The sequence below is a fragment of the Sorex araneus genome, chromosome 4, assembly GCF_027595985.1.
Source record: "Sorex araneus isolate mSorAra2 chromosome 4, mSorAra2.pri, whole genome shotgun sequence".
In the NCBI taxonomy this organism is placed as follows: domain Eukaryota; kingdom Metazoa; phylum Chordata; class Mammalia; order Eulipotyphla; family Soricidae; genus Sorex; species Sorex araneus.
Window position 1 is genome coordinate 177838500 of NC_073305.1, and position 25308 is coordinate 177863807.

At 53.5% G+C, this 25308-nt stretch overlaps 1 protein-coding gene across 1 annotated transcript in view; it reads left to right on the plus strand.

The window, feature by feature from the left end:
- The first annotated feature begins 938 nt into the window (after positions 1-938).
- The window catches only part of MTHFD1L (methylenetetrahydrofolate dehydrogenase (NADP+ dependent) 1 like), a 193214-nt gene continuing 168844 nt past the window's right edge, over positions 939-25308 (plus strand). Inside the window, exons 1-7 of the mRNA XM_055136619.1 lie at positions 939-1212; positions 10625-10709; positions 12987-13037; positions 13199-13252; positions 18608-18732; positions 21867-21967; positions 23980-24116. Of these exons, the coding sequence (XP_054992594.1) occupies positions 962-1212; positions 10625-10709; positions 12987-13037; positions 13199-13252; positions 18608-18732; positions 21867-21967; positions 23980-24116 (804 nt within the window). The 5' untranslated portion in view covers positions 939-961. The remainder of the gene's footprint in view (positions 1213-10624; positions 10710-12986; positions 13038-13198; positions 13253-18607; positions 18733-21866; positions 21968-23979; positions 24117-25308) is intronic.

The window sequence follows — 25308 nt, forward strand, 5'->3', positions numbered from 1 at the left end:
TGGGGGGGAGTGGGCACACCAGTCCATGCTCAGGGGTTACTCCTGGTTCCGCACTCAGGAATTACTCTTGGCAGGACTCTCCGGGACCACAGGGGATGTTGAGGCTCGAACCCAGGTCGGCCATGGGCAAAGCAAGCGCTGTGCTATAGCTACGAGACTTGGGCACAGAGACCTGCTGTGTTATATAGCTCAGCCCCCCCAAAACGTCCACATTTGAATCCCGAGGCTCATTCTTTCTGGTTCTAGGATTGTGATGTCTCTCCGATAGCCTGAGAAAAAGGTAAGGAGAAAAGACCAAGATCCTAAGGTGGTGTTGCTTTGTTTGGGGGTCACCCCTGGGTTACTCCTGGCTTATTGCTCCCTGTTCGGGGTTCAACTTCTGGGGAAGGGGAAGGCGCACACGCGGTGCCAGAGATCTCACCTGGTGTCCTGCATGCAAAGCAAGTGCACGCTAACCCGTAGAGCTGGTTCTCCGCCCGGGACCAGATGTTTTCATTGGAGAAAGCAATACATTTGCATAGGCCTGGGGGCGGGGATGGGGGAGAGAAAGACCCAAGCACCATTCACCGTTAGGTCTCCGCGAGCTTCACAGGTTCAAACCCAGGTCCAACATCTTGGGGGGAGTCGGAGGGGTGGCAAGCGGTCTTCAGGCAGGACCCCCGCCCCCCCCCCCCCGCCTCGGACGTTTCTCCCTCGCTCCCTCTGCAGGAGGCGTGACCCCGGGGGCCCCTCGGGTGCGGAGTCCCGGCCCCGCCAGCCCCCGCCCTCCTTCCAACGTCACGGCCACTAGGTGCACTGCCCCCTGGAGGCCCGCGCTCCGCCCAGGAGGAAGACACAGGTTCTGCGTCCCGCCCGCCCGGCCCGAGCCACCGCCACCGCCGCCGCCGCCGCCGCCGCCTCTCCGCGGAGACCCGCCGCCGCCGCCGCCGCCCGCCGCCTCCGCGCCAGCTCGCCCCGCGCCATGAGCGCGCGCCTGTCCCGGCTCCTGCTGCGCCAGCTCCGCCGGCCGCCGCCCCCCGCGCCCGCGGGCCGCCCCCCAGCGCCCCGGCGCGCCAGCAGCGGCCGCGGAGGAGGAGGAGGCGCTGGCGTGGGTAGCGGCGGCGGCGGGGAGAGCCTGCTCGGGCAGCGGCGCCTGCAGGATGCCCAGGCCACGAGCAGCCGCGGCTCGGGCAGCGACAGCCAGGCGCCCCCGGCGCGGGACTCGCTGGTGCGGTGAGTGTCCCGGGAGCGGCGTCGGCGCGGGCCGGGTGGCTGCTGCACGGCTGGGAGTAAGGCGGGAGCCCGCTGGCGCCCGTCGGGGGGCGAGGGGCTTCATATAAAGGGGGCTCTGCTGAGTAACGGGGCCCAGGGTGCTGGTTGCCAACTTGCTAGGGGCGGACGGGGCGCGCCGGAAGGGGGTACCCCCGGGAGAGGGGGGTTTTGCGTGCCCTGGGGGTACCGAAGCGGGAGGGGCTTGCGCGCCCTGAGCATCCCCCGCGCTCTGAGCATCCCCCGCGCCCCCCGGCATCCCCCGCCGCCCCCCGGCATCCCGCGCCGCGCCGGTCCACGTGCGCCCCGGGCCGCCGGCTCTGATGCAACCGCGCCGCCCCTTTCCGGCCTGGCGGGAGCGGGAGAGGAGGGGCGCCCGCGGGCCGGCCCCCGGGGAGGGTGGGGGCCGCGGGCGGGGCCCCGAGAGAGGCGGGCCGCGGCCCGGAACGTTTGGCCACCCGAGGCTGGGCTGGGCGTGCGCCAGTGCGTGGCCACCTCCTGGCCCCCAGGCTGAGCGCCTCTTCGGAGTTATATAATTTCTTTTGCTTTGGGGAGCAGCGACCCGGCAGCCCGCGAGCCGGCCGGGCTGGAAGGAAGCAGAAGCCTCGGGGTGACTCACGGGCAACATCGTGTTCCCCGGGGACATCGGATCTCCCGCGTGGCTGCGGTTGGCAAAGGTTTCTCGGAACCCCACTGCTGGTTGTCTGAACCCGGGTGTTGCCTTTCCGGCCCGCCCCAGGAGGTGCCCCAGACCTCCCCCCCCCCCCAATACCCCATCCCGCACCCCCACTGTATTGCCTCCTTCATGGTCCTCAGCGCTCCAGTAGGAGAGGGGAGGGAGGCCTTGTGTGGCCCTTTCTGGAAGAGGTACGAGTTTCCTTTGCTAAGGGATTCTTTTTGCGGTTATTGGCAGAGATTGAGTTTGGGACCCCCCGCACAGGTGAGGCAGCCGCTCTGGGCTGAGCCATACGCCCGCCAAAGGCGGAGGCTTTTGAGTTGTTTTTGTTTAGGGGGGCATGCCCGTCGATGCTTAGGGCTTACTCCTCGCTCTGTGATCAGGGATCACTCCTGGAGGGCTGGGGGGATCGTATGGGTTGCAGGGGATCGAACCAGGTCAGCCTCATGCAAGGCAAGCGCCCTCCCCACGGTACCGTCTCCCCGAGCCCAAGGAGGAAGTCTTTTTATTGACTTACATCCATATTATTGAATCACCGTGAGATACAGTTACAAAGCTTTCATGTTTGAGTTTCAATCCTGCAATGTTCAAACACCCATCCCTCCACCAGTGCACATTGTCCACCACCAATGTCCCCAACATACCTCCCCTTTTCCAACCCTTCCCCTGCCTCCATGGGAGACAATTTCCCCAAGGGGGAGGTTTTTGTTTTGGTTTTTGTTGTTTTGGTTTTTGGGTCACACCTGGCAATGCACAGAGGTTACTCCTGGCTCTGCACTCAGGAATTACTCCTAGCGGTGTTCAGAGGATCATATGGGATGCTGTGCTATTGCTTCAGCCCCCAAGGGGGAAATCTTAACCCTGGACTTGGGGGTGGTGGGAAAGCCCTGGCTGGGTGGCACCCCCAAACCCCCACGAGGATTTCTGGTTCCAGGGTGCCATGCCACTGGGCTGGCTGTCCCATGGCGACCATATCCTCCTGCCCGTCATTCTGCAAGTACTCTCCTTCCTCCTCTCTCGTTTCCAAGGCTCTTTCTTCCAGCCGAGGCCCAGAAATTGGCAGCCTTTTGCTTCCTTATCTAGTCATTCATCTGAGTGTGCCCGTTTCTCGATGCCAGTTACCGGTGCCAGGGATCAGTGTTGCAGGTGCATAAGCACAGAGGAAGGGCTCCAAGGTGGGGCCACACACAGGCCTTTCTGGGCTTGGGGGGGTGGGGGAGATACCCAGATACTCAGCAGTGGTCCTTGGGTGCTGTGGCCCTTCCTGGCTTAGTCCTCTGGGGACTCTGCAGTGTGAAAGATCCAACCTAGGCTCCTCCTTCCAAAATTTATGCTCCAGCCCTCTTACCTGCCCAGTCCAGGTCATTTGATTTTTTTTTTTTTGGCGGGGGGGGGGGGGCGGTCACACCTGGCGATGCACAGGGGTTACTCCTGGCTCTGCACTCAGGAATTACCCCTGGCGGTGCTCAGGGGACCATATGGGACGCTGGGAATCGAATCCGGGTTGGATGCGTGCAAGGCAAACGCCCTACCCACTGTGCTATCGCTCCAGCCCCAGGTCGTTTGATTTTAACCAGAGTCAGCCCGAGCACATCTTAGTGGATGAGAAGCTGAAGACAGTGCATGAGGCATGCTCCACCATCACCATCTTTTTTTGTTTTGTATATTTGTTTTCTTATTGGTACGGGGAGGAGGGTGTTCACACCCGGTAAAATTACCCCTGGCGGTGCTTAGGGAATCATATGGGGTGCCTGGGGTTGAACCCAAGTCGTCCGCGTGCTAGGCAAACGCCCTACCCACTGTACTATTGTTCCGGCCCCAGGAGTGAATCAATGTAAATGTACACTGTGTCCCAGGGTCCCAAAGAAATCAAAAAACCATGCTGCATTGACTGAGGTTTATTTTTCTTTCTGTGTTTGGATTTTTGGGCCACGCTTGACGATGCTCAGGGGTTACTCCCGCCTCTGCTCTCAGAAATCACTCTTGGTGGTGCTCAGGGAACCATCTGGGATGCTGGGGATCGAACCCCGGTTGGCTATGTGCAAGGCAAATGCCCTCCCTGCTTGTGCTATCACTCTGGGCCCATCACCCTGCCTTTTATTTCCTGCACACCTCGGGGACCCTTGTGTAGGTCACCCATTTCTGGCTGACAGGAAGCCTGGTCATGCCTTCACTGTTTGATCCGCGCCCCCTCCCCCCAAACATACTGATTTAGACACTGGCGACATGGATGAATCATGACTCAAGCATTTTGCCTCCTGTGCGGTCTTTCGTTTAAAGCCCTAGCTGGGGCTGGAGAAATAATCGTGCGGGGGTTAAGGCACTTGCCTTGCAGGTGACCAGCCCTAGTTTGGTCCACTGAGCACTTGCAGGCGTGATCCCTGAGCCCTGCCTAGGTGCTCAAAAACAACAAGGAAAAAAAAATTAAGGGCATGACTGACAAGGCCTGGAGTGATAGCACAGGATAGCACAGTGGGTAGGGCATTTGCTGATCTGGCTGATCCAGGTGCGATTCTCAGCATCCCATATGGCCCATAAGCACCGCCAGGAGTAATTCCTGAGTGCAGAGCCAGGAGTAACCCCTGTGCATCGCCGGGTGTGACCCAAAAAAAGCCAAACAAACAAACAACAATAACAAAACATAAAAAAAAGGCCATCTTGGGGCTGGAGCAATAGCACAGTGGATAGGGTGTTTGCCTTGCATGAGGCCGACCCGGGTTCGATTCCCAGCATCCCATATGGTCCCCTGAGCACCGCCAGGGGTAATTCCTGAGTGCAAAGCCAGGAGTAACCCCTGTGCTGTTGCGGGGTGTGACCCAAAAAGCAATAAAATAAATAAATAAAAGGTGTGCAGGCAAGGCAAATGTTCTATGATGGAGGCCACCCCCAGCCCCATATTTTTACATTTTTTTGGGGGAGGGACAGTTGTTCATTACACCAGCGATGCTCACGGCTTGCTCCTGACTCTGTGCTCAGGAATTACACCTGGCGGTGCTTATGGGCTATATGGGATGTTGGAGATCGAACCCAGATTGGCCACATGCAAGGCAAACGTTGTACTATTGCTTCCGCCCCAATTTTTACCACTTTTATTGGTAAAGTTCAAATTCAGTTTGTGGACACTACGCGGCAGTGCTCAGAGATTAATCCCAGCTTGTTTGCTCCGGGGTCTTCCTTCGTGGGGCTCAGGGGACCACACGCCATGGCAGGGATCAAGCCCTCTTGCTGAACTATCTTTCTGGTCCTTTTGAGACTTTTATTTCCAATTTTGTTTCGGGCACTGTGGTGTATGAAACTGTTATCAGTACGGCTTCAGACATAAAACATCCCCGCACCCCACCCTCTTCCCGTGTGCCTGCCTCCCCCGCTGTTGTCACCGTGTCGTGCCCCCCCCCCCACCTGCCCGCCAGCCCTCCCTCCTGACTGGCTTCCCAGGGAAGGCCAGTTCTGTTTCTGCAGCCTCTGGGCCCTGGTGAGTCCCCTGTGGTGCATCTTTATGCTCTGTCCACAGAAGACCATCCTGGGAGGAGACTGGATTTCTAAATTTCGGGTAATATTGTCATGGTCTTTTTTTGGTGGGGGCCAGTCACACCAGTGACACTCAGGGGTCACGCCTGCCTCTGTGTCAGAAATCACTCCTGGTGGTGCGCAGGGGCACATACGCGTGCCCTCGGTCTAACGGGGCGGGCCAGATAAAGGCCAGCGCCCTACCCACTGTGTTCGCTTCCCAGCCCCTGTCCTACTGTCCACCTTGGAAAGCAATGAACTGAAACCTTTGGGGCAGAGAGAGAATACAGCCCGTTCTGGGCTGGGCTTGCACGCAGCTGACCAGGGTTCAGTCCCCAGCTCCCTAGATGGTCCCCTGAGCCCTGCCCGGAGCCATCCCTGAGGCAGAGCCAGGAGTAAGCCTTGAGCAGAGCCGGGTGTGGCCCCAAACCTAAAAATAACTAAAAATGAAGAAATCAAAGTTACTCATTTTGTCTCTTGGCAACTTGTAACAAGTGGAGGTTTCATTCCCCGGGGTTCTTCCTTTTTCTTGTATATAGTAACAAAGCTAGGGAGAGCCAAGTGACCAGGCTCTGGACTTTTTTTTTTTTTTTTGCTTTTTGGGTCACACCCTGTGATGCACAGGGGTCACTCCTGGCTCCGCACTCAGGAATTACCCCTGGCTGTGCTCAGGGGACCATATGGGATGCTGGGAACCGAACCCGGGTCGGCCACGTGCAAGGCCGTGTGCTATCGCTCCAGCCCCGGGAAAGGCTTTCTTAATGGACGGGCAGTAGTGTCCAGGCTCCTCTGCTAAGAGAAGCAGGTGTTGTATGGTCACTCACTGCTTCCTGCTGGCTGAGAAACAGGGGCTTAGTCTTTTGCGAGGACGCCCCCACTTAACCGTGGGAGCCCAGGCAATGCTTCGATCACAATCCTTAATGAGCGACACGGAAATCATGTCACCAGCGTCCTAAGGCTCTGGTGAATATATTTTACTGGACTTTCTGTCCCTCACTGCCATCTGCCAGAACTCACCAGCTGGTGGCCAGAAGGGAGTATCAGGCCACATGCAAGTGCAGACGAGAAGGTGTGTTGACGGGGGCTCCCACCTATTGGTTCTATTAGGGAGAGGAAGGGAGCTCTCGGGGACTGCTCCTGACACAGTGCTCAGGGGACCATGCAGCCCTGGGGACCAGAACCCAGGACTCTGGCATGCAGACTTTTTTTTTTTTTTTTTTTTTTTTGCTTTTTGGGTCACACCCAGCGATGCACAGGGGTTACTCCTGGCTCTGCACTCAGGAATTACTCCTGGCAGTGCTTGGGGAACCATATGGGATGCTGGGATTCGAACCCGGGTTGGCCGTGTGCAAGACAAAAACGCCCTACCCGCTGTGCTATCGATTCAGCCCCCGAGGCATTTGAGCCTGGCTTTGAGCAGTCTCCCTGGCCCTGGAAATGCACTTCCTCCCCGGTAGCTGTGTGCAGAAAACTATGAAAGGAGAGGAGCTCAGAATTCTCCAACATATTCCCGTGCATGGGATTGCTTATTACTCAAAGGCAGTACCCAAGACTAGGTAACTCATCATTACCTGCTTGTGACTGCGAGCGAATGAACTTTCTAGCGCCAGAGCTGGGGTGTATGATAGTGCTTTCCCTCTGGGATGTCTCTCGGAAGATGCATGGTCATCTTTGGCAGAAAGGGTTGAAAATATTACATATCTTCCCTCCCTGGCCACTGGAAAGCGTGAAAGCTTTGAAGATAGGGACCATGCTGAAGCTTGGGGAGAGGTGCTTAAATGACCAGTTTGCAGTAATGTGACCGGCCAGTGCTTTGCAGACACTCTGGCAGCCTGGCTCAAGGGAGGCTGGGAAGAGTCGTTACGCTGACAGCCTGGTGCCCAGCCCGATGTGCAGCCCGTCTTGGAGAGGAGAACATGAATCATAGCAAGTCCCGGAGTGATGCTTCAGCCTAACAGCTAGAGCTGCTGGCTTTAATTCTCTGGTTTCTCTCGGATGACAGCTCTGATTTGCGCAAGAGTCACATTCTTTCCTGGGAGAAGTGGACCCTTGGGAGGGCTGGAAGTCCCGTTAGGAACACAGGTGCTACTTTTTTCCGGAGTCTGGACCCGGGGTGCCTTGGTTCTCCTTTGCTTTGTTACTGTAACAAAACAGGAGGATCCCAGGGAATGAAACCTCCACTTATTACAAGTTGCCGGAAACGGAATGAATGAGCAACTTTGATTTCTTTATTTTTAGTTATTTTTAAGTTTGGGGCCACACCCGACTGTGCTCAAGGCTTATTCCTGGCTCTGCCTCAGGAGTCCCTCCGGGCAGGGCTCAGGGGACCATCTAGGGAGCTGGGGATTGAACCCTGGTCAACTGCTTGCAAGCCAAGTCCAGAACGGGCTGTATTCTCTCTCTCTGCCCCAAATGTTTCAGTTCATTGCTTCTCAAGGTGGATGTTCCTCTAGCCCACCCACCCCCAGCAACTGGGCAATGCTTTGTTCATTGAAAGAAGGTTGGTTTCCTGGGGGAGGCGGGGAAGGGGTGCCGAGTGATTTGGGGGACCATTAGCTCAGGATAGTCCTGGCTCTGTGCTCAAGAGTGACCCCGGGTGGTCCTCAGAAGATAGAGACAGAGTCACCGGTGCGAGCATGTACCTTTCCTCCTGTCACGAATTATTCTTGTTTCGGTGGGGGGGCAGCCCTCAGCAAGCCCACCGCTGTTTCTGGGGAACTCAGCAGAATGAGCGTTTGTTGTGTGTGGCTATTTGGGGGGCACAGAGAAGCTGTACCATTGGACCAAGAAGGGCACGGCTTCATGATCGTGGGACTTCAGCCACAGCACAGCGGGTAGGGTGCCTGCATTGCATGTGGCCAACCGGGGTTCGATCCCCGTCTTCCCATCTGGTCCTCCGAGTCCCGCCAGGAGTAACCCCTGAGCATCACCAGGTATGGCCCCAAAACAAAACAAAAAAGAACTGCCCCAAAGGGCTCCCCAGTGTGCCCTCCCCTCGTCCCACCCCCCCTTTCCCCGGTTGGTCAGGAAAAGGCCCCGGGCACGGTCGTAACCGCACACTCATTTCCGGGCTCCACCACGATGAACTGAATCAGACTTTCTGGGCCCGCCCCAGCAGCCTTCGCACCAAGCTCCTGAAATGGGCCTTGTGTGCTTCGGCCTTGCCAAGAACCACTTGGCAGCCGCCGTCTGGCGCTCTGGGGCGCAGGCAGCCAGAAGAGTTGCCTCGGCGTGTGCAGGAGGACGCGGGGAAGGGAAGGGACTCGTCAGCTGCACTTCCCGGCCGAGCATGGCCCTGCTCACTTGCATGGTGTGGTGTGGCCTCGACATCGCATTCCTGCCACATGGTGGTCCGTTGTTTATTCTTCTGGGGATCAAGTTGTCGGGCCCACGTTTTGTTACAGAACACACTGACCTTTGCTTTTGCTTTTTTTTGGGGGGAGGGGGGAAGCGGTGCATCCGGCGATGCTCAGGGGTGACTCCTGGCTCTGCACTCAGGAATAACTCCTGGCAGTGCTCGGGGAACCATATGGGTTGCTGGGGGTTGAACCCGGGTCAGCCGTGTGCAAAGCACACGCACAACCCGCTGTGCTATTATCACTCTGGCCTCAACACAGCGCCTGGGCCCTGCCTGCCCACTTACACCCGCTTTGATCCATTTCTCCAGTCCAGTTTCTTGCCCACAGCAAGGCGTGTCCTGCCTCAGCATCTCCTTGTGGGGCACCGTCAGAAGTCACACCCCGCCGGGGGTGGGGGTGAGCCCAGGGCCTCCCACATACCAGGCCTGTATCTGCCCCCTGGAGCCGCACCCTCAGCCCCAGCTTGAGAGTCCTGAAGGCACACACCGCTGCCCTGTCTGTCATTCGCCAGTTTCTCTGGCTGCCGGGGCAGGCTGGCCCAGGCCTCTTCTGTCCTCAGGGGTTTCATTGCTGATGCTTCTGGCTGGAACTGCACTTGGCACGATTGAAAGTACTTTTGCTCCTGCCAGCGCCTGAAAGAGGCAGAAACAGAATGGAAAGAGCTTGAGAGTGACAGAAAACAGGATGTACAAACGTCTCCTTATTTTTGGTTTGGGGTTTAGGGCTACACCCAGCGGTGCTCAGGGATCACTCCTAATTACTCCTAGTTTAGTGCTCTCGGCTACCAGCCAGGGTTTCCTGCATGCAAAGCTGGTGCTTCAGCCTTTGAGCTGCTTCCTGCATGGCCCGGAAGCAATCCTTTGTCTGTCGGGGGAGAGAATTAGGCCGCCTTCCCTGGCTTTTCTGCCAATGAGAAGGGTGCTGACAAGGGTCAGTGAAGTCTGTCTTCTTAAAAGACTGTGGAGGAGGGGCTGGAGCGATAGCACAGCAGATAGGGTGTTTGCCTTGCATGTGGCGTACCCGAGTTCGATTCCCAGCATCCCATATGGCTCCCTGAGCACCGCCAGGATAATTCCTGAGTGCAAAGCCAGGAGATGATAACCCCTGTGCATTGCAGGGTGTGACCCAAAAAGCAAAAAAAAAAAAAAAAAAAAAAAAAAAAAGACTGTGGAGGGACTGGAGTGATAGCACAGCGGGTAGGGTGTTTGCCTTGTACTCAACGGCCTGGGTTCCATTCCCCAGCATCCCATATGGTCCCCCAAGCACCGCCAGGAGTAATTCCTGAGTGCAGAGCCAGGAGTGAGTCAGGGGTAACCCCTGAGCATAGGCAGGTGTGACCCCAAAAGCCAAAATTTAAAAAATATATATATATATATGTATATATGTGTATATATACATATATATAGAATTTAAAAAATTCAGGCCGGAGCTATAGAAGAACAGTGGGTAGGGCACTTGCCTTGCATGAGGCTGAGCAGGTTCAGTCCCCGGCATCCCATATGGTCCCTCGAGCACCGCCAGGAATAGTTCCTGAGTGCAGAGCCAGGAGCAACCTCTGAGCGTTGCCAGGTATGTCGCAAAAACCGAGAACGAAACTCGAGGTTCTCTCTCTTCAGGGTCTATCCCTGAGGCTTCACTTTTAAACGAGAGGGTCACACTGCACCCAGAGTTTCCAGGTAAGGATCCCAGTGTGTCTCTGGCCACAGCTGGGGCATTTGTCTCGCCTCACTGGTCTTCCTTCTCGTGAGACACTCGCATCCCGGATGTGTGGCATCAGCGTTTGGCCCGTCAAAGCACTGACCAGGTGCCGGTGGTGTTTTTTTTCTTCGTGCAGGGAGGTCATCGAGAACTCCAAAGAAGTCCTGAGTTTACTGCAGGAGAAGAACCCTGCCTTCAAGCCGGTTCTCGCTATTATCCAGGTGAGTGGCAAGGCGGCTCAACCCCCCGGAGGGAGTGTGCCCAAAGTCCAGCCATGTGGCTGCCCCGGGAAGTTCCAGTGGAGCGTGCCAGAGGGCAGAGAGGCCACTGGCCACAGCCCCTGGGGCTGCTAAGTTTGCTTCTTCAGGATCCAGTTTGGGAATTTTCTTTTTTCTTTTTTTATATTTTGCTTTTTGGGTCACACCCGGCAATGCTCAGGGGTTACTCCTGGCTCTGCACTCAGGAATTCCTCCTGGCGGTGCTTGGGGGATCATATGGGGTGCCAGGGATTGAACCCGGGTTGGCTGCGTGCTAGGCAAACACCCTACCTGCTGTACTCTCCTGCCCCTTGGGGAACTTCTGAGTGTGCAGGTTTTTGTTGTTCTATTTTTTTTTGTTTGTTTGTTTTTGTTTTTGCTTTTTGGGTCCGACCTGGCGATGCACAGGGGTTACTCCTGGCGGTGCTCAGGGGACCATATGGGATGCTGGGAATTGAACCCGGGTTGGCCGCGTGGGTAGGCAAACCTCCTACCCACTGTGCTATCGCTCCAGCCCCTGTTTTTTTTTTTTTTTTTAAGCCACACCCATGATGCTCAGGGGATAGTTCTGACTCAGCTTGGGAATTACTGCTGGTGGGATGTTACTCTGGGGACCCTATGGGATGCCGGGGATTGAACCTGGGTCAGCTGCATGTAAGGAAGGCAAGTGCCCTGCCCGCTGTACTATCGCTCCACCCCCTAGCGAGTCTTTCCTGGCCTTGGGTGTGGAGACCTTTGTGGTCAGGAGACGTGGAACCTGCGCGACTCGGATGTGTCGTGCTTCCCATGTGCTTATCAGACGTGAGTGAGCGTCAGATCGATAGCACGAGATACACAACACTGGCCTTACATGCAGCCCATCCTGGTTCAATCCTGGAGCGCCTTAGGGTCCCCTGAGCCCTGCCAGGAGTGACCCCTGAACACCACCGGGTGTGGTGCAGACACAAACAAAAACTGTGTCTGCAGAGGAGAGTGGGCCTGAGTGTATTTGCAGGGCAGGTAGCTCGGTGGGGCCTGGGCTGGGCCGTCTGCCCCTCCGTCCTCTGAAGCCTGCGTGATCGGGAAGGGCCGAAAGCCAGGGCAGGGCACAGGGACTTGAAATTCCACGCGCATCTCTTGGCTGCCGTCCCCGTGTTCCCAGTCGTGCTTGGCACCGCTCGCTGCCCTCATTGGCACAGCCAGGGCGACAGGTGCAGGGGGGACGGTGGCGGCTCCGCTGGGCCGCTGAGTTGCCACTGTGGGTCTGAGCCTGTGTGCTGGGTGGCTTGCAGGACCAGTGGCTGATTCTCGGCCGGGGCCTCTGCAGGGGGAGGGAGCAAAGCTCCAGTAACTGGCCCGAGCTCTGGCTTTGCACCCCGCCTCAGAGCCGCCAGGAGGGCTTCTGGGATGCGGAGTATGGGGCAGCCCCCCTCCTGGGGACGGGTCACCTGTGCCTGGCCCCGGGTCCTCCCTAGGGGAGCTGTAGCCTTGCTGGGCCCTCCGGCCCCCTGGCACTGACTGATTGACCTACTGGAGGGAGGAGCACTCTGGTGGGAGCGGTGTCAGGGGCTACTCCCTCGGGGTCTCTAGCTCTCGGGTACTTGCAGAGCGTGGGGGGGGGGGGGGGGCTCTGGGATGTTGGGGTGGGAGTTAAGGCCTTGTGCCTGCCAGGCAAGAGCTCCAGGCCCTGGAACGCTCTCTCCCCAGCCCGAATGCTCTTTTATTGGGTGGAGGAGCGGGTTTGGGTCACGCCTGACCCAAAAGTGCTCTGGGCTCACTTTTTTTTTTTTAAACATTTATTGATGGTGAATGTCATTCAAAGAATGCACAGTTCCACACTTCCTGTAAGCAGCACTTAACTGTTGTATATTTGAATGGTTGTTGTTGCCGTTGTGTTTGCTTTTTGGGCCGCAATGCTCAAGGGTTACTTCTGGCTCTGCACTTGGGAATTACTCTTGGTGGTGCACGGGGGACCATGTGGGATGCCAGGGATTGAACCTGGGTTGGCCGTGTGCAAGGCAAATGCCCTCCCTGCTGGACTGTCGCACCGTCCCCCAGGGTCAATTGCCAGCCAAGCAAGAGCCTTCCCCATCTTATCTCTGTAGCCCTTCTCTTTTGGCACCTCATGGTCTCTTCTGCCTTTTCCTTCTCCTCTTTGTCATTAGGTCATGTATCATCACAAGCTTGGGCTCCCTCTCATTGAGTTATTATTATTATTTTTTTAATGTTTTCACCCTCTCTCTTTTACTCCCTTCCCCTAAGGCCGGTGATGAGAACTTAATGCAGGAAATCAACCAGAAATTGGCCGAGGAGGTGAGGACGCTGTGTCTGTGTGTGTGTGTGTGTGTGTGTGTGTGTGTATGTATGTGTGTGTGTATATATATATATATATATTTTTTTTTTAAGTAATTGTCATGTGTTTTTGGCGGTGAGTTCCCACGGGTGACAGGAGTAACTGGTGGCTCTCGTTTCAGGCGGGCCTGGACATCACTCACATCTGCCTCCCCCCGGACAGCAGCAAAGACGACGTAAGTGGCGCGGGGCACTCCCCCCCTCTTCCCTCCTTGGAGCTAACGGAGCTGTTCGATCCCCTTCGCTGTGCCGACCGCAGGCCCCGTCTCCTCCCATGCTGAGCTCGGGGAGGGAGACGATCATTTTCCCCTCCCAGCCCTACCGCGTGTTTGCAGGGGACTCACGCATAGCAGCAGGCTGGGGCCACCCCCAGCAGTGCTCTGGGGTTACTCCTGGCTCAGCACTCAGGACTCACCCCGGCGATGCCTGGAGGACCGTATGGGATGTGCAGGGTCAAACCTGAGTTGGCTGCGTGCAAGGCAGGTGTCCTCCCCGCTGTGCTAGTGCCCTGGCCCTTTGGCAAAATGGCTTTTCCTTTTGTGTTGGGACCACATCCAGCGGTGCTCGGGGCCCTGTGCTCATGAATTAATTCTGGCAGTTTGTGGGGGATCCTATTGGATGCCAGCGATTGAATCCAGGTCGGCCATGTGCACGGCAAGCACCTTCCCCGCTTTTCGATGGCTCTGGCCCTTGGCTGCATTTCTTCAGCGCTGGTGCTGCGGAGTCCCGACTACCCATACTGGAGGCCCAGTTCTGGCTTGGCGCTTAGCTGACAGGTGGTGTGACCTGGGCCCCGTGTTCTCTGAATGTCTCTGTGCAACGGAAGAACAGGATACGGGGGCCAGAGCGATAGCACAGCGGGGAGAGCGCTTGCCTTGCATGCCACAGATTTGTGTTCCATTCCCAGCATCCCATATGGTCCCTGAGCACCACCAGGAGTAATTCCTGAGTGCATGAGCCAGGAGTGACCCCTGAGCATTGCCGGGTATTACTCAAAAAGACAAAAGAAAAAAGAAAAACAACAGGACAGGATGATCTTCGGAGTCTTTTTTTTTTGCCAAATGCTCAGGGAGTTATTTGGAATAGTGAAAGGAAACACCACCAGCCACAGCGTTCCTTCTTCCTGGTGTGTGTGTGATTTCAATGTTTCTTTTTTTTTTTTTAATTCATTTATTTATTTATTTTTTTATAAGTAGCACTGTAGCAATGTCATCCCATTGTTCATTGATTTGCTCAAGCGGGCACCAGTCACGTCTCCATTGTAAGACTTGTTACTGTTTTTGGCATATCGAATATACCACGGAGAGCTTGCCAGGCTCTCCGAGAGGGGCGGAGGAATCGAACCTGGGTCGACCTCATGCAAGGCAAACACCCTACCCACTGTGCTATCACTCCTGCCCCATTGATCCCCCTTTTTCTTTTCCCCCAAGGGTCCATTTGTCTGCTTCTTTCTCCCTTCCTGCGTTTTTTTAAACGTTTCTGTAAATGTGAGTTTGATGAGTAGGTAGGGCTGTTCATTTATTCATAAGATGTGTCATCGTGGCTTCTGCCATGTCCTCGTTATTGTCATTGGTGGGGGACAGAGAAGGGCGCTCGGGAACGGCCCTGGGGTCAGCCTGTCCTTGGAGGCCTGGCTCTGGCCATGCCCATGGCCATGGGAGGATGGTGTTCGATCCCCTTCGCTGTGCCGACCACAGGCCCCGTCTCACACCGGGAGGGGCTCACACCGAGCCTGCTCCCGCCTCTGCTCTCACTCACCAGCGGTTACAGGCGGTTGGCCCTGGGTCGTGGGGCCAAGAGGAGGCGTCTGGCAGGGCCCCGAGGCTGGCAGGTCTCAGTGACTTGCTGAGTCTTGTGGGGAAGCGGGATCTTTGCCCGATGCATGACTGTGTCCTCCCCGCTCTCCCCGTCACAGTGCCCAGGTGAAGCTCCCCAGTGCTTGGCCCTAGTGAGGGAAAGGATGGCCGAGGTCTAAGTCCATGCCTAGCCCGGGGTTTCCATCACCATGTGGTCCCCTGAGCGCCATCAGTGTGGCCCCTATAAAAAATGCAAAAAGTGGGGCTGGAATGATAGCACAGCGGGGAGGGCGTTTGCCTTGCACGCGGCCGACCCGGGTTCGATTCCCAGCATCCCATATGGTCCCCTGAGCACTGCCAGGGGTAATTCCTTAGTGCAGAGTCAGGAGTGGCCCCTGTGCATCGCCGGGTGTGACCCAAAAAAAGCAAAAAAAAAAAAAAATGCAAAAAGTCTAGGACTAAGAACCCAGATATTGGCCGGGTAATCCCTGTAATAACCTGTCCCGGTTATTGTGTCAGTGCTGGGCAGGGCTGTCTGCAGAACGACCCCCTGTCTGTCATAGAACTTGCATTTCCTTGGCTGTTTTTTGCTGCTGGTATGAACGGCTCTTGGCTTTGCTTTTCTTACAACTTTTATAGTTTTCTTGCTATTTTTCTAGAGGGAAGTGTTGGTTTTTTCATTTTTTCATTTTTTTTTTCTTTTTGGGTCACACCCAGCAATGCCCAGGTGTTACTCCTGGCTCTGCATTCAGGAATTACTCCTGGTGGTGCTTGGGGGATCCTATGGGATGCCGGGGATCGAACCCAGGTCGGCCACGTGCAAGGCAAACGCCCTACCTGCTGTACTATCACTCCGGTCTATCACTTTTCCATTCTTATCTATGAAGCTAGTATCTCACTTATATGTTAACAGATAATATTAATTGTGTTGTTTTCGAATCTATTATGAAAGGGGAAAGAGCTCCAAAGCAGTGCTCAGAAGGCCCCGGGACTGAGGGCTTAAAGATGCAATACTGCTTGAACCGTGTGGTGCTGGACAGTGCTTGGGGGGCCTCCAGAGAAGCCCCTGTGATACTTGTGGTGCCAGGCTGCTAACTGAGTCGGCCGCATGCAAGGCAGGCACGGTGACCCCAGAACAAATACTATTTATCATCATCCCGTTGATCGTCAGTTTTCTCGAGCAGTCTCAGTAACGTCTCCATTCGTCCTAGTCCTGAGATTTTAGAAGCCTCTCTTTACTCATCCTTTCCAACGGTGCCGCATTGGAGGCTCTTTCAGGGTCAGGGGAATGAGACCCATCATTGTTACTGGTTTTGGCATATGAATGCACCATGGGGAGTTTGCGAGGGTTTCCCATGCAGGCAGGAAACTCTCGGTAGCTTGTCAGGTTCTCCCAAAGGGAGAAGTAGGCTCTAATGTGTCGTGTGGCCGCAAGGCAGCCGGGAGCTTGGTTTTATAGTCTCTGGATGTTGGCTATTGGTGGGATTACACAGCGCCAGGGGCAGTTCCTGGGTGTGACCACCTAGCTACTTGGAGAATGGGAAATCTGGGCAGAAGTGGCCCAGTCCCGATCCGAGCAGGCCTGGAGGTCTGGGTTCCTCTGGGTACCTTCATGCGTGAGGCTCGTCCGAATGGGTTATAATATTTATAACCCAATGAATCAGTCAGCATGTTACGGATATAAGCCAAGAGTGGGCAAAATGTTGCTCACTTCCAGACATTCCTTAGCTGTTACACAAACTTCCTAAACTATCCTTGGGCTTTTTTTCTAAAGAGTGGGTTATGAGGGGCTGGAGAGATAGCACAGCGGGTAGGGCGTTTGCCTTGCACGCGGCCGACCTGGGTTCAAATCCCAGCATCCCATATGGTCCCCTGAGCACCGCCAGGGGTAATTCCTGAGTGCAGAGCCAGGAGTAACCCCTGTGCATCGCCAGGTGTGACCCAAAAAGCAAAAAAAAAAAAAAAAAAAAAAAAAAAAAGAGTGGGTTATGAGAGTGTTCTAGAACAAGGAGATCTCTAGACTGAGAGTTGATCTGTTGGAAGCCTTTGAAAATGTTCTTTGTGTGCCACTCCGATCCAGACAGGGAGGGGACCTGAGTGATAGCAAGGATGTCTCTACTTTTGGCAAGTGCAGTGTTTGAAACACAGTCTGGCCAGGTCGTGTCAGAGCACTCAAGATTTGTGGCCCCTCGTCTTCCAGAAAGTTGGCTCCTTTTGGGGATGGGTGACCTCCCCCCACCCCCCTGTTCTTCAGGGACCCTGGCAGTCACGCCCATGGCCTCTAGGGCTGTATAAGCTCGTTAACCAGCCATGATCCAGAGACTCAAATAAATCTTGAAAGAGATCACCAAGCTGCAGAGATGCTACCGGACCCCAGAGTCACCACTCAGTTAAAAATTTAACTCCAGGGGCTGGAGCGATAGCACAGTGGGTAGGGCGGTTTGCCTTGTACCCGGCCAACCTGGGTTTGATTCCCAGCATCCTATATGGTTTCCCGAGCACCACCAGGAGTAATTCCTGAGTACAGAGCCAGGAGTAACCCCGGTGCATCACCAGGTGTGACTAAAAAAGAGAAAAAAAATTAACTCCAGCTGTATCACCTCATTTAAAATTGTAGATATCTCATACTCTACACCACTGATGTACCAGGAGCTGCATACCACGTTGGACAGGATATAAAGGAAAAGGCAACCCATCTCGGTTAAGAAAATAATTAACACAGAAGGTTTAACTTTTGATAACATGTCAATAATCTCTTATTTAAGGGCTTACTGGCTCCAGGGTGAGATGCAGCAATCTGCACACACTTTCTTCTAAGAAAACTTTTTTTGATCACTTTTAGTGAATTACTCATAACAAGCAATACACACTAAATTATTTAGAGTCCGCTATTGGGCCGGCTTGGGTGGTGGTTGGAAAAATCGGAAATAATGGTGGTGGGAAGGCATAATGGTGGTAGAATTGGTGTTGGAATATTGAATGTAGTAGATCATGAACAACTTTATAAAAATAATCAAAAAAAAGAGAGAAGAAAGAAAATTGACTTCTGTGTTTGGTGCAAATATAGTTGCCAGGATTTCCTTCTCTCTTGCCTATCTAAAACTATTTTTTAAAAAATTTTTGGGCTTTCGTTTGATTTTGTTCTGTTCTGGCAGAGAAAAGAGTGAAAAGATGGAGAAATCATACACACAAAAAAATTTAGCTTAGAATTTTTGCTTTTTGCACTTTTGATAAAAATGATGAAAAGAGAGAATGATTGCCTTCCTTTTGCTGGACACTCCAAATGTGAAATGCAAGAGGCATTTCATAAATTTGTTTCATGTGTAAAGCTTACTTGGTTTTATATATATATACATATATATATATACACACACACATACATACATACATATACACACATATATATATGTATATATACACACATACATACATACATATACATACATATATATGTATATATAACACAAATATATATACATATATATAAATATATATATTTATATATTTTTGGGGTCACTCCCAGCAGTGCACAGGGGTTTCTCCTGGCTCTGCACTCAGGAATTACTCCTGGTAGTGCTCGGGGGACCATATAGGATGCTGGGAATCAAACCCAGGTCGACTGTGTGCAAGGCAAATGCCCTACCTGCTCTGCTATCACTCCAGCCCCTGGTTTTATATTTTTTGATACGTAAAATGTCCATTTTTTAACATGGATTTTTTTCCCTTCTCCCTTAGATCATTGATGAGATCCTGAAGATCAATGAGGACCCTCGGGTCCACGGCCTCGCCCTCCAGGTGTCCGAGGACACATTCAGCAGCAAAGTCCTCAATGCCTTGAAGCCAGAGAAAGATGTGGATGGGTGAGTAAAAGCGGATTAAAAAGGAACCTCCATGGCTAACTGAAGTTTCCTGGGGTGATTAAAAAAAAAATTTTTTTTAAACATCAATTATGTCAATTTTAAGAGATGCCCCCAAATGGTTTAAAGTGCTTCAAAATTTTGATGCAAATATGAAAGTTCATAAGTTTGTAACTGTACCTCATGGTGATTCACTAATACAAATTAAAAAAAAAAAAAGATTTTGATGGCTTTTGAAATTTTTGATGAGAAAGTTCCTTATTCAGGTGTGGTTTTGCTTTGCCTGGGAGGGGACGGGGTACAGGTGGTCTTGGCTACACACCCAGCAGTGCTCAGGGGCAGCAGTTCCTGCCTCTTGGCCCAGGTGCTCCTCAGGGGACCATAGACTATCAGTGGCGCCTGGGTGCGCAGCCGGGCTGACAGCGTACGCAGCCCCTTCCCCCCTGTGCTGCATCTCTCGCCCGAGAGCTCTTTCTTCCTGCCTGTACACTTGCCTTCTGCGTGAGGCCGTGCCCTCTGCAAATGATCTCTCTCCCCCATCCTGCTCGAGCCTCGCGCCAGCTCTCCCCTCGGGAGAAAGAGGTTTTCCTTGCTCATCTCCCAGCTGGAGAGAAAGAAAAAAGCCCCGAGCCCTGGTTCCCAGCAGGACCACGCTCTGCCTTGGCTCCAGAGGTTGAGAAAAACCAGACAGTCGTGTTTATTCATCACACAAGGTCTCCTCTGACATTGGAGGGGGAAACTCCAACTCTCAGGTGCTCTGGTTTTGCACTTTGACTCACATCCTGGCTGGCGTAAGCTTCCTGGGGCATGAAAACGGCCCATCCGTCTGCCTGGGGATTTGTGGGGATTAAAAGTCCTTGTTCTTGCGGCTGGCCCCGTTTGGATCCTGGTACCACATAGGATATCCCCTGAGCATCTCCGTGAGTGATACCTGAGCACCGAGTCAGAATTGAGCCCTGAGCATCACTGAGCGTGGTCCCAATCCACTGCTCCCCATTCTGGTACCAGTACCACCCCCCCAAAAAAAAAAATCCTCTGTGGAGATTCTCCTGTATGGAAATAGCAAGTATTTTGTTAATGTGAGAAAACACAAGAGAAAACACACACACACTCAACACACAAACACACACAAGCACATGCACATCTATATAAAATTGTGTGAATGTGTGTATGTATATGTAGTTGTCCGTGTGCATGTATGTTGTGGTGCTAGGCATAGAACCCAGGACCTCACACACGCAAAACACGTTCTCAGCTCCCAAACCACATCCCCGACCATATACCGTAAATACACTCAGCGTTTTCCAAGGTCGTGGGCGTCTTGCTGGGGGCTGGCACGACAGACCACGTTCTCCCAGAGATGCCAGAGGCTCCGTCCGTCTCCATCCCGGCCTCTGCGGTGACTCAGGCGTGGGTGGGCTGTGAACTCAGGCTCAGACTTTTGAGAACCGGCAGCAGTGGCCTGAACCAAGAAACCTCTCTGCCTGGTCAGCGTGGAGGCATCCAGAGCCGGGCCAAACCAGGCCCGTTTCACATCTTCTCGTGACGGAGCGGTTGGACTTTCCGTCCCGGGTCCCCACTGTGTCGCTGACCTGTTTGGAGACGTCAGTCGAGCTCAGGAGGGTGGGATCCGAGTCTGAAGGAGGAGGAACACGGACACCACTCAGAGTGTCTGACACTCACTTGTCCCTCCAGCCTCCTCTCCCCAAGGGGTAAATATTGACTCTCAGGGTCTTGGTCTTCCTAGCTCAGCGCAGAGTTCTGTGATTGCTCCTGGGTGCCCCGGGTGGGAGCTCTTTCAGCTTAGGTCCTGAGGTGCTGCGTGCATGGTCCTGCTCCAGGCAGAAGAACCAGGACCCCCCAGTTTATTCCACTCGGGGGACCCACCTGCCTGGAAGTTTCCCACGGGATTGCTCATAGGAAGCCTCGGTCCCTGCTGGCTTTTTATATTTATTTATTTTTTTTAAATACCGATTTTCATTTTATTATATTGAATCATTGGGAGATTCAGTTACAAAGCTTTCATGTTTGAGCCTCAGTCATGCAATGATCAAACACCCATCCCTCCACCAGTGCACATTCTCCACCACCCATGTCCCCAATATTACCCCCACCCTTCCAAACCCTCCCCCTGCCTCTATGGCTGACAATTTCCCTCATATTCTCTCTCTATTTGGGCATCATGTTTTGCAACACAGACACTGAGAGGCCATCCTGTTTGGTCCTTTATCTACTTTCAGCACTCTTTTCCCATCCCGAGCGATCCCTCCAACCATCACTGACTCAGTGATTCCCTCTCTATCCCAGCTTCCTTCTCCCCCAGCTCATGAGGCAGGCTTCCAACCATGGAGCAATCTCCCTGGCCCTGTCTCTATTGTCCTTGGGTGTCAGTCTTCTATTATGTTATTTTATATTCCACAAATGAGTGTATTCTATTTCCCTCTCTCTCTGACTCATTTCACTGAGCATGATACTCTCCATGACCATACACTTATCAGCAAATTTCCATGACTTCATCTTTCCTAACCGCTGCACAGTATTCCATTGTGTAGATGCACCAAAGCTTCTTTAAACCAGTCATCTGTTCCTGGTCATTCAAGTTGTTTCCAGATTCTGGCTATTGTGAACAGGGCTGCAGTGAACATACAGGTGCAGATGTCCTTTCTACTGTGCTTTTTTTGCACCCTCGGGATATACTCCCAGAAGTGGTATTGCAGGGTCAGTTGGAAGCTCAATTTCTAGTTTTTGAAGGACTGCCCATATTGTTTTCCAAAAAGACTGGACCAGTCGGCATTCCCACCAACAATGAGAGTCCCTTTCTCCCCACATCCACGCCGCTTGCTGGCTTTTTAATCTGTCCCTGACTGGTTTATTTTGGGCCACACCCAGTGATGCTCAGAGGTGACTCCTGGCTCTGCCCTCAGGAATTACTCCTGGCAGTGCTCGGAGGACCCTCTGGGATGCCGGGGATCACACGCAGGTCAGTCACGTGCAAAGCAAATGCCCTTTCCTGTTATACTTATTACTCCAGCCCGTGTCGCCAATTTCATAATGGCTCCATCCAAACGCTGGCTGTGGACCAGGGCTGGCGAGTGGCAGACGAGCGTGTCTGGACCCACTTTTTTTTCTCCTTGCAGGGTTACGGATATAAACCTGGGCAAGCTGGTGCGCGGGGACGCCCAGGAGTGCTTCGTTTCCCCTGTGGCCAGAGCAGTGCTCGAGCTCCTGGAGAAGTCAGGTAGGCGCCTTCCCGGGGCTCTGCGCCCATTTGCGTTGTTGACTCTCACCTGACTCTGTGCAGGCCGGGTGCTCCTGGCTCGGTGCTCCGGGATCATTCACATGGGCTCGGCAGACCCAGTGTGGTGGTGCCGGGGACGGAACCAGGGTAGCCCGTGGCCACTGTCTCTCTGGCCCTGATCCTCCCCTCCTCCTTCGAGAGGGTCTCGGAGTGGCCAGCAACACTCAGGGGGAGCAGGCGGTGCTGGGGACTGAGCCAGGGTCGGCCTCAGGCCAGGCTTGCACCTTGACCCCTGTACTGGCCTCCGACCCTGACAGTGTACTTTTAACTTTTATTATCTCATTTATTTTGAATTAGTTTTTGGCTCAAGGGTTCCATCGGGCAGTGCTCAGAGCTCATCCTCACAGGGCTGGGGGAACCGTGTGGGGTGCTCAGAGTGGAACCCCGTGGGCCGTGTGAAAGGCAAGGCCTTGCCTTCTGTGCGACAGCTCTGGCCCCTTGGTTGTATTTTCACACTTTTTTTTTTTTTTGCTTTTTGGGTCACACCTGACAATGCTCAGGGCTTACTCCTGGCTCTGCACTCAGGAATTACTCCTGGCAGTGCTCGGGGGACCATATGGGATGCTGGGAATCGAACCCGGGTTGGTTGCATGCAAGGCATGTAACGCCCTACCTGCTGTACTATCGCTCCGGCCCCTGTATTTTCACTCTTATTCTGTGGTCCTGCAGATGGACGCGGGTTGTCACATGCTGAGCCACACCGAGACCCTCACTCTGCACCCTTACGTCAGTGATGGAAGCAAATCACTGCATGAGCTTTAACCCTGTTGTAACTGTGTCACCCAAACAGAGTGGAGTCAGGAGAGTGGGTGTGAGCTCGGGTTCTGTCCCTGGGTACTGCCTGCAGTGGCCGCACTGGCCATGGCTCCAGCAGCAGAAATAGCCGCCCAGGGAGGACTGGAGCCAGCGTCCTGCGGGGCGGGCTCTGCACTGGCCTTGCATGAGGCCGATCTACGTTCCGTGCCTGGTACCAACATATGGATCCCTGAGCACAAAGCCAGGAGTCAGCCCTGAGCAGGACCAGGTGTGGTCCCCAGGCAACAAAACCCGGTTCTCTCTTTTTTTAAATTTTATTTTTAAGGAGTTGTTCACAGGAATTGATTACATTCAGTGTTTCAACACCAATCCCACCACCGTTATTTTGAATTTTCCCACCACCACTCAAGCCTGCCCAAACGGCAGATGCTAAACAACTTATTTTGTATTGCTTATTAAGAATAATTGACTAAAAATGATCAGAAAGATTTCCTTAGAAGAAAGTGTGTGAAAATTCTTATATCTCATCTTGGATCCATGAAACCCCTGTATTAGAGATTATTAACATGTTAGAATTTTGAGTTTTGTGTGCTAATGTGTGTGTGTGTGTGTGTGTGTGTGTGTGTGTGTGTGTGTGTGTGTGTATACTTGGGCTGGAGCAATAGCACAGCAGGTAGGGCATTTGCCTTGCACATGGCCGACCCAGGTTCAGTTCCCAGCATCCCATATGGCCCCCTGAGCACCGCCAGGAGTAATTCCTGAGTGCAGAGCCAGGAGTAACCCCTGTGCATCGTCGGGTGTGACCCAAAAACCAAAAAAAAAAAAAAAAAAAAGAATGAGTCAATTTTGTTTATAGTCACTCTAAGCTCAGGGGGCCCAGTTTCCAGATGTTATTAAGTTGGGGGGCTTGGGAGGCCACACCCGGTGGTGCCATCTCTTTTTCTAAAAAAAATTTGAGGTCCCAACCAGCAATGCTCAGGGTTCACTCCTTGCTCTTGGGAATTACTCCTGCTGGTACTCGTGGGACCTTCTGGGATGGAACCCGGGTCGGCCTGGTGCCACACAGGCACCCTACTCTTCGTCCTGGGCTGCTTCCCTCCCTCCCTCCCCCCGCCGTTTCTTTTCCTTGAAGCGAGAGGGGTGCACAGAGAGGGGCCCCGAGCCAACCCTCACGCTGCATTTCTGTTCGTGCCCAGGTGTTGATCTGGAAGGAAAGAAGGTGCTGGTGCTCGGAGCCCACGGGTCCTTGGAGGCTGCGCTGCAGTGTCTGTTCCAGAGACGAGGCTCCCTGACCATGAGCGCGCCCTGGAGCGCCCCCCAGCTGCAGAGCAAGGTAGGGCGCTGTGCGTTGGTGGCAGAGAACCCGTCCAGGCAGAGAGCGAAGAAGGAAGGAAGACAGGGGTCACGGGCTGCTTGATCAGTGAGCGTTGGTTCTCCTCACAGCATTGGTTATATGGAAATCGTGAAGGGTGGGGGTTACACACAGGTGGGGCTGAACATTGTCATAACAACAAACAGATGCAAAACCACTCCTTCAGGGGAAGTTCTAGGAGATTAACTCAGGGACAAAATCTCATCTGGGGATTCAGCACTCGAGATTACATGGAGGTCCGCTCAAAGGTGGGATTCCATCCGGGGTGTATTACTTTCTCCTTTCCTTAGCTATTAAAATATAATAATCAGGGGCTGGAGCGATAGCACAGCGGGTAGGGCGTTTGCCTTGCACGCGGCCGACCCGGGTTCTAATCCCAGCATCCCATATGGTCCCCTGAGCACCGCCAGGGGTAATTCCTGAGTGAAGAGCCAGGAGTAACCCCTGTGCACCTCCAGGTGTGACCCAAAAACCAAAAAAATAAAATAAAATAAAATAAAATATAATAATTATATTAAATTCACTTAATAATATTTCTAGTCATTTTGTATGAACACAGTAAGAGATATACTAAGCTTGAAGGTTGGCTCTTCCTGGGACATCTGGCTCTATATCCCAGACTACAGTTTTGGGCCAGGTTAGTCTTTCCTAACCCCAGCAGGGTCCTTATTCAGTTACTACTTTTTGGATCATGACAGTTTGTTCCATGACTGTGCTCTTAATTTATTATATGTTTTACTGCTCTTAGCCTGTCCCTTTTCTTTACCAGGGTAGCTTATGCTTATCCATGCTACCCTGGCAAAGGTAGCTTATGGGACAACCAAATGGGACTTGGTTCCATCCAAGTCCCTTGCTGGGACCCTCCTTTTGGGGGTGTTAGGAACTAAAGGCAACTGAGGCTTAAGTCAGGTAAATATGAAGGATGCCCAGGAGTAAATATTATTCGGAGTCCATTAACTCCCATGTTACAGAAGCATAGCGTGAACTGTCTTTCTGTGTCTATACAAAAAAAAGACATTGCTAACCCATGCAAAAGGACATAAAGGAAGAAAAGCAATATAGGATTATTAGTGCCTGATGGAATTGGGTGTGCCTTGGGAGCACTGTAATGGGAGTAACTCATAATAAGGTCCCTGAGGGAGGAGCAAGGACA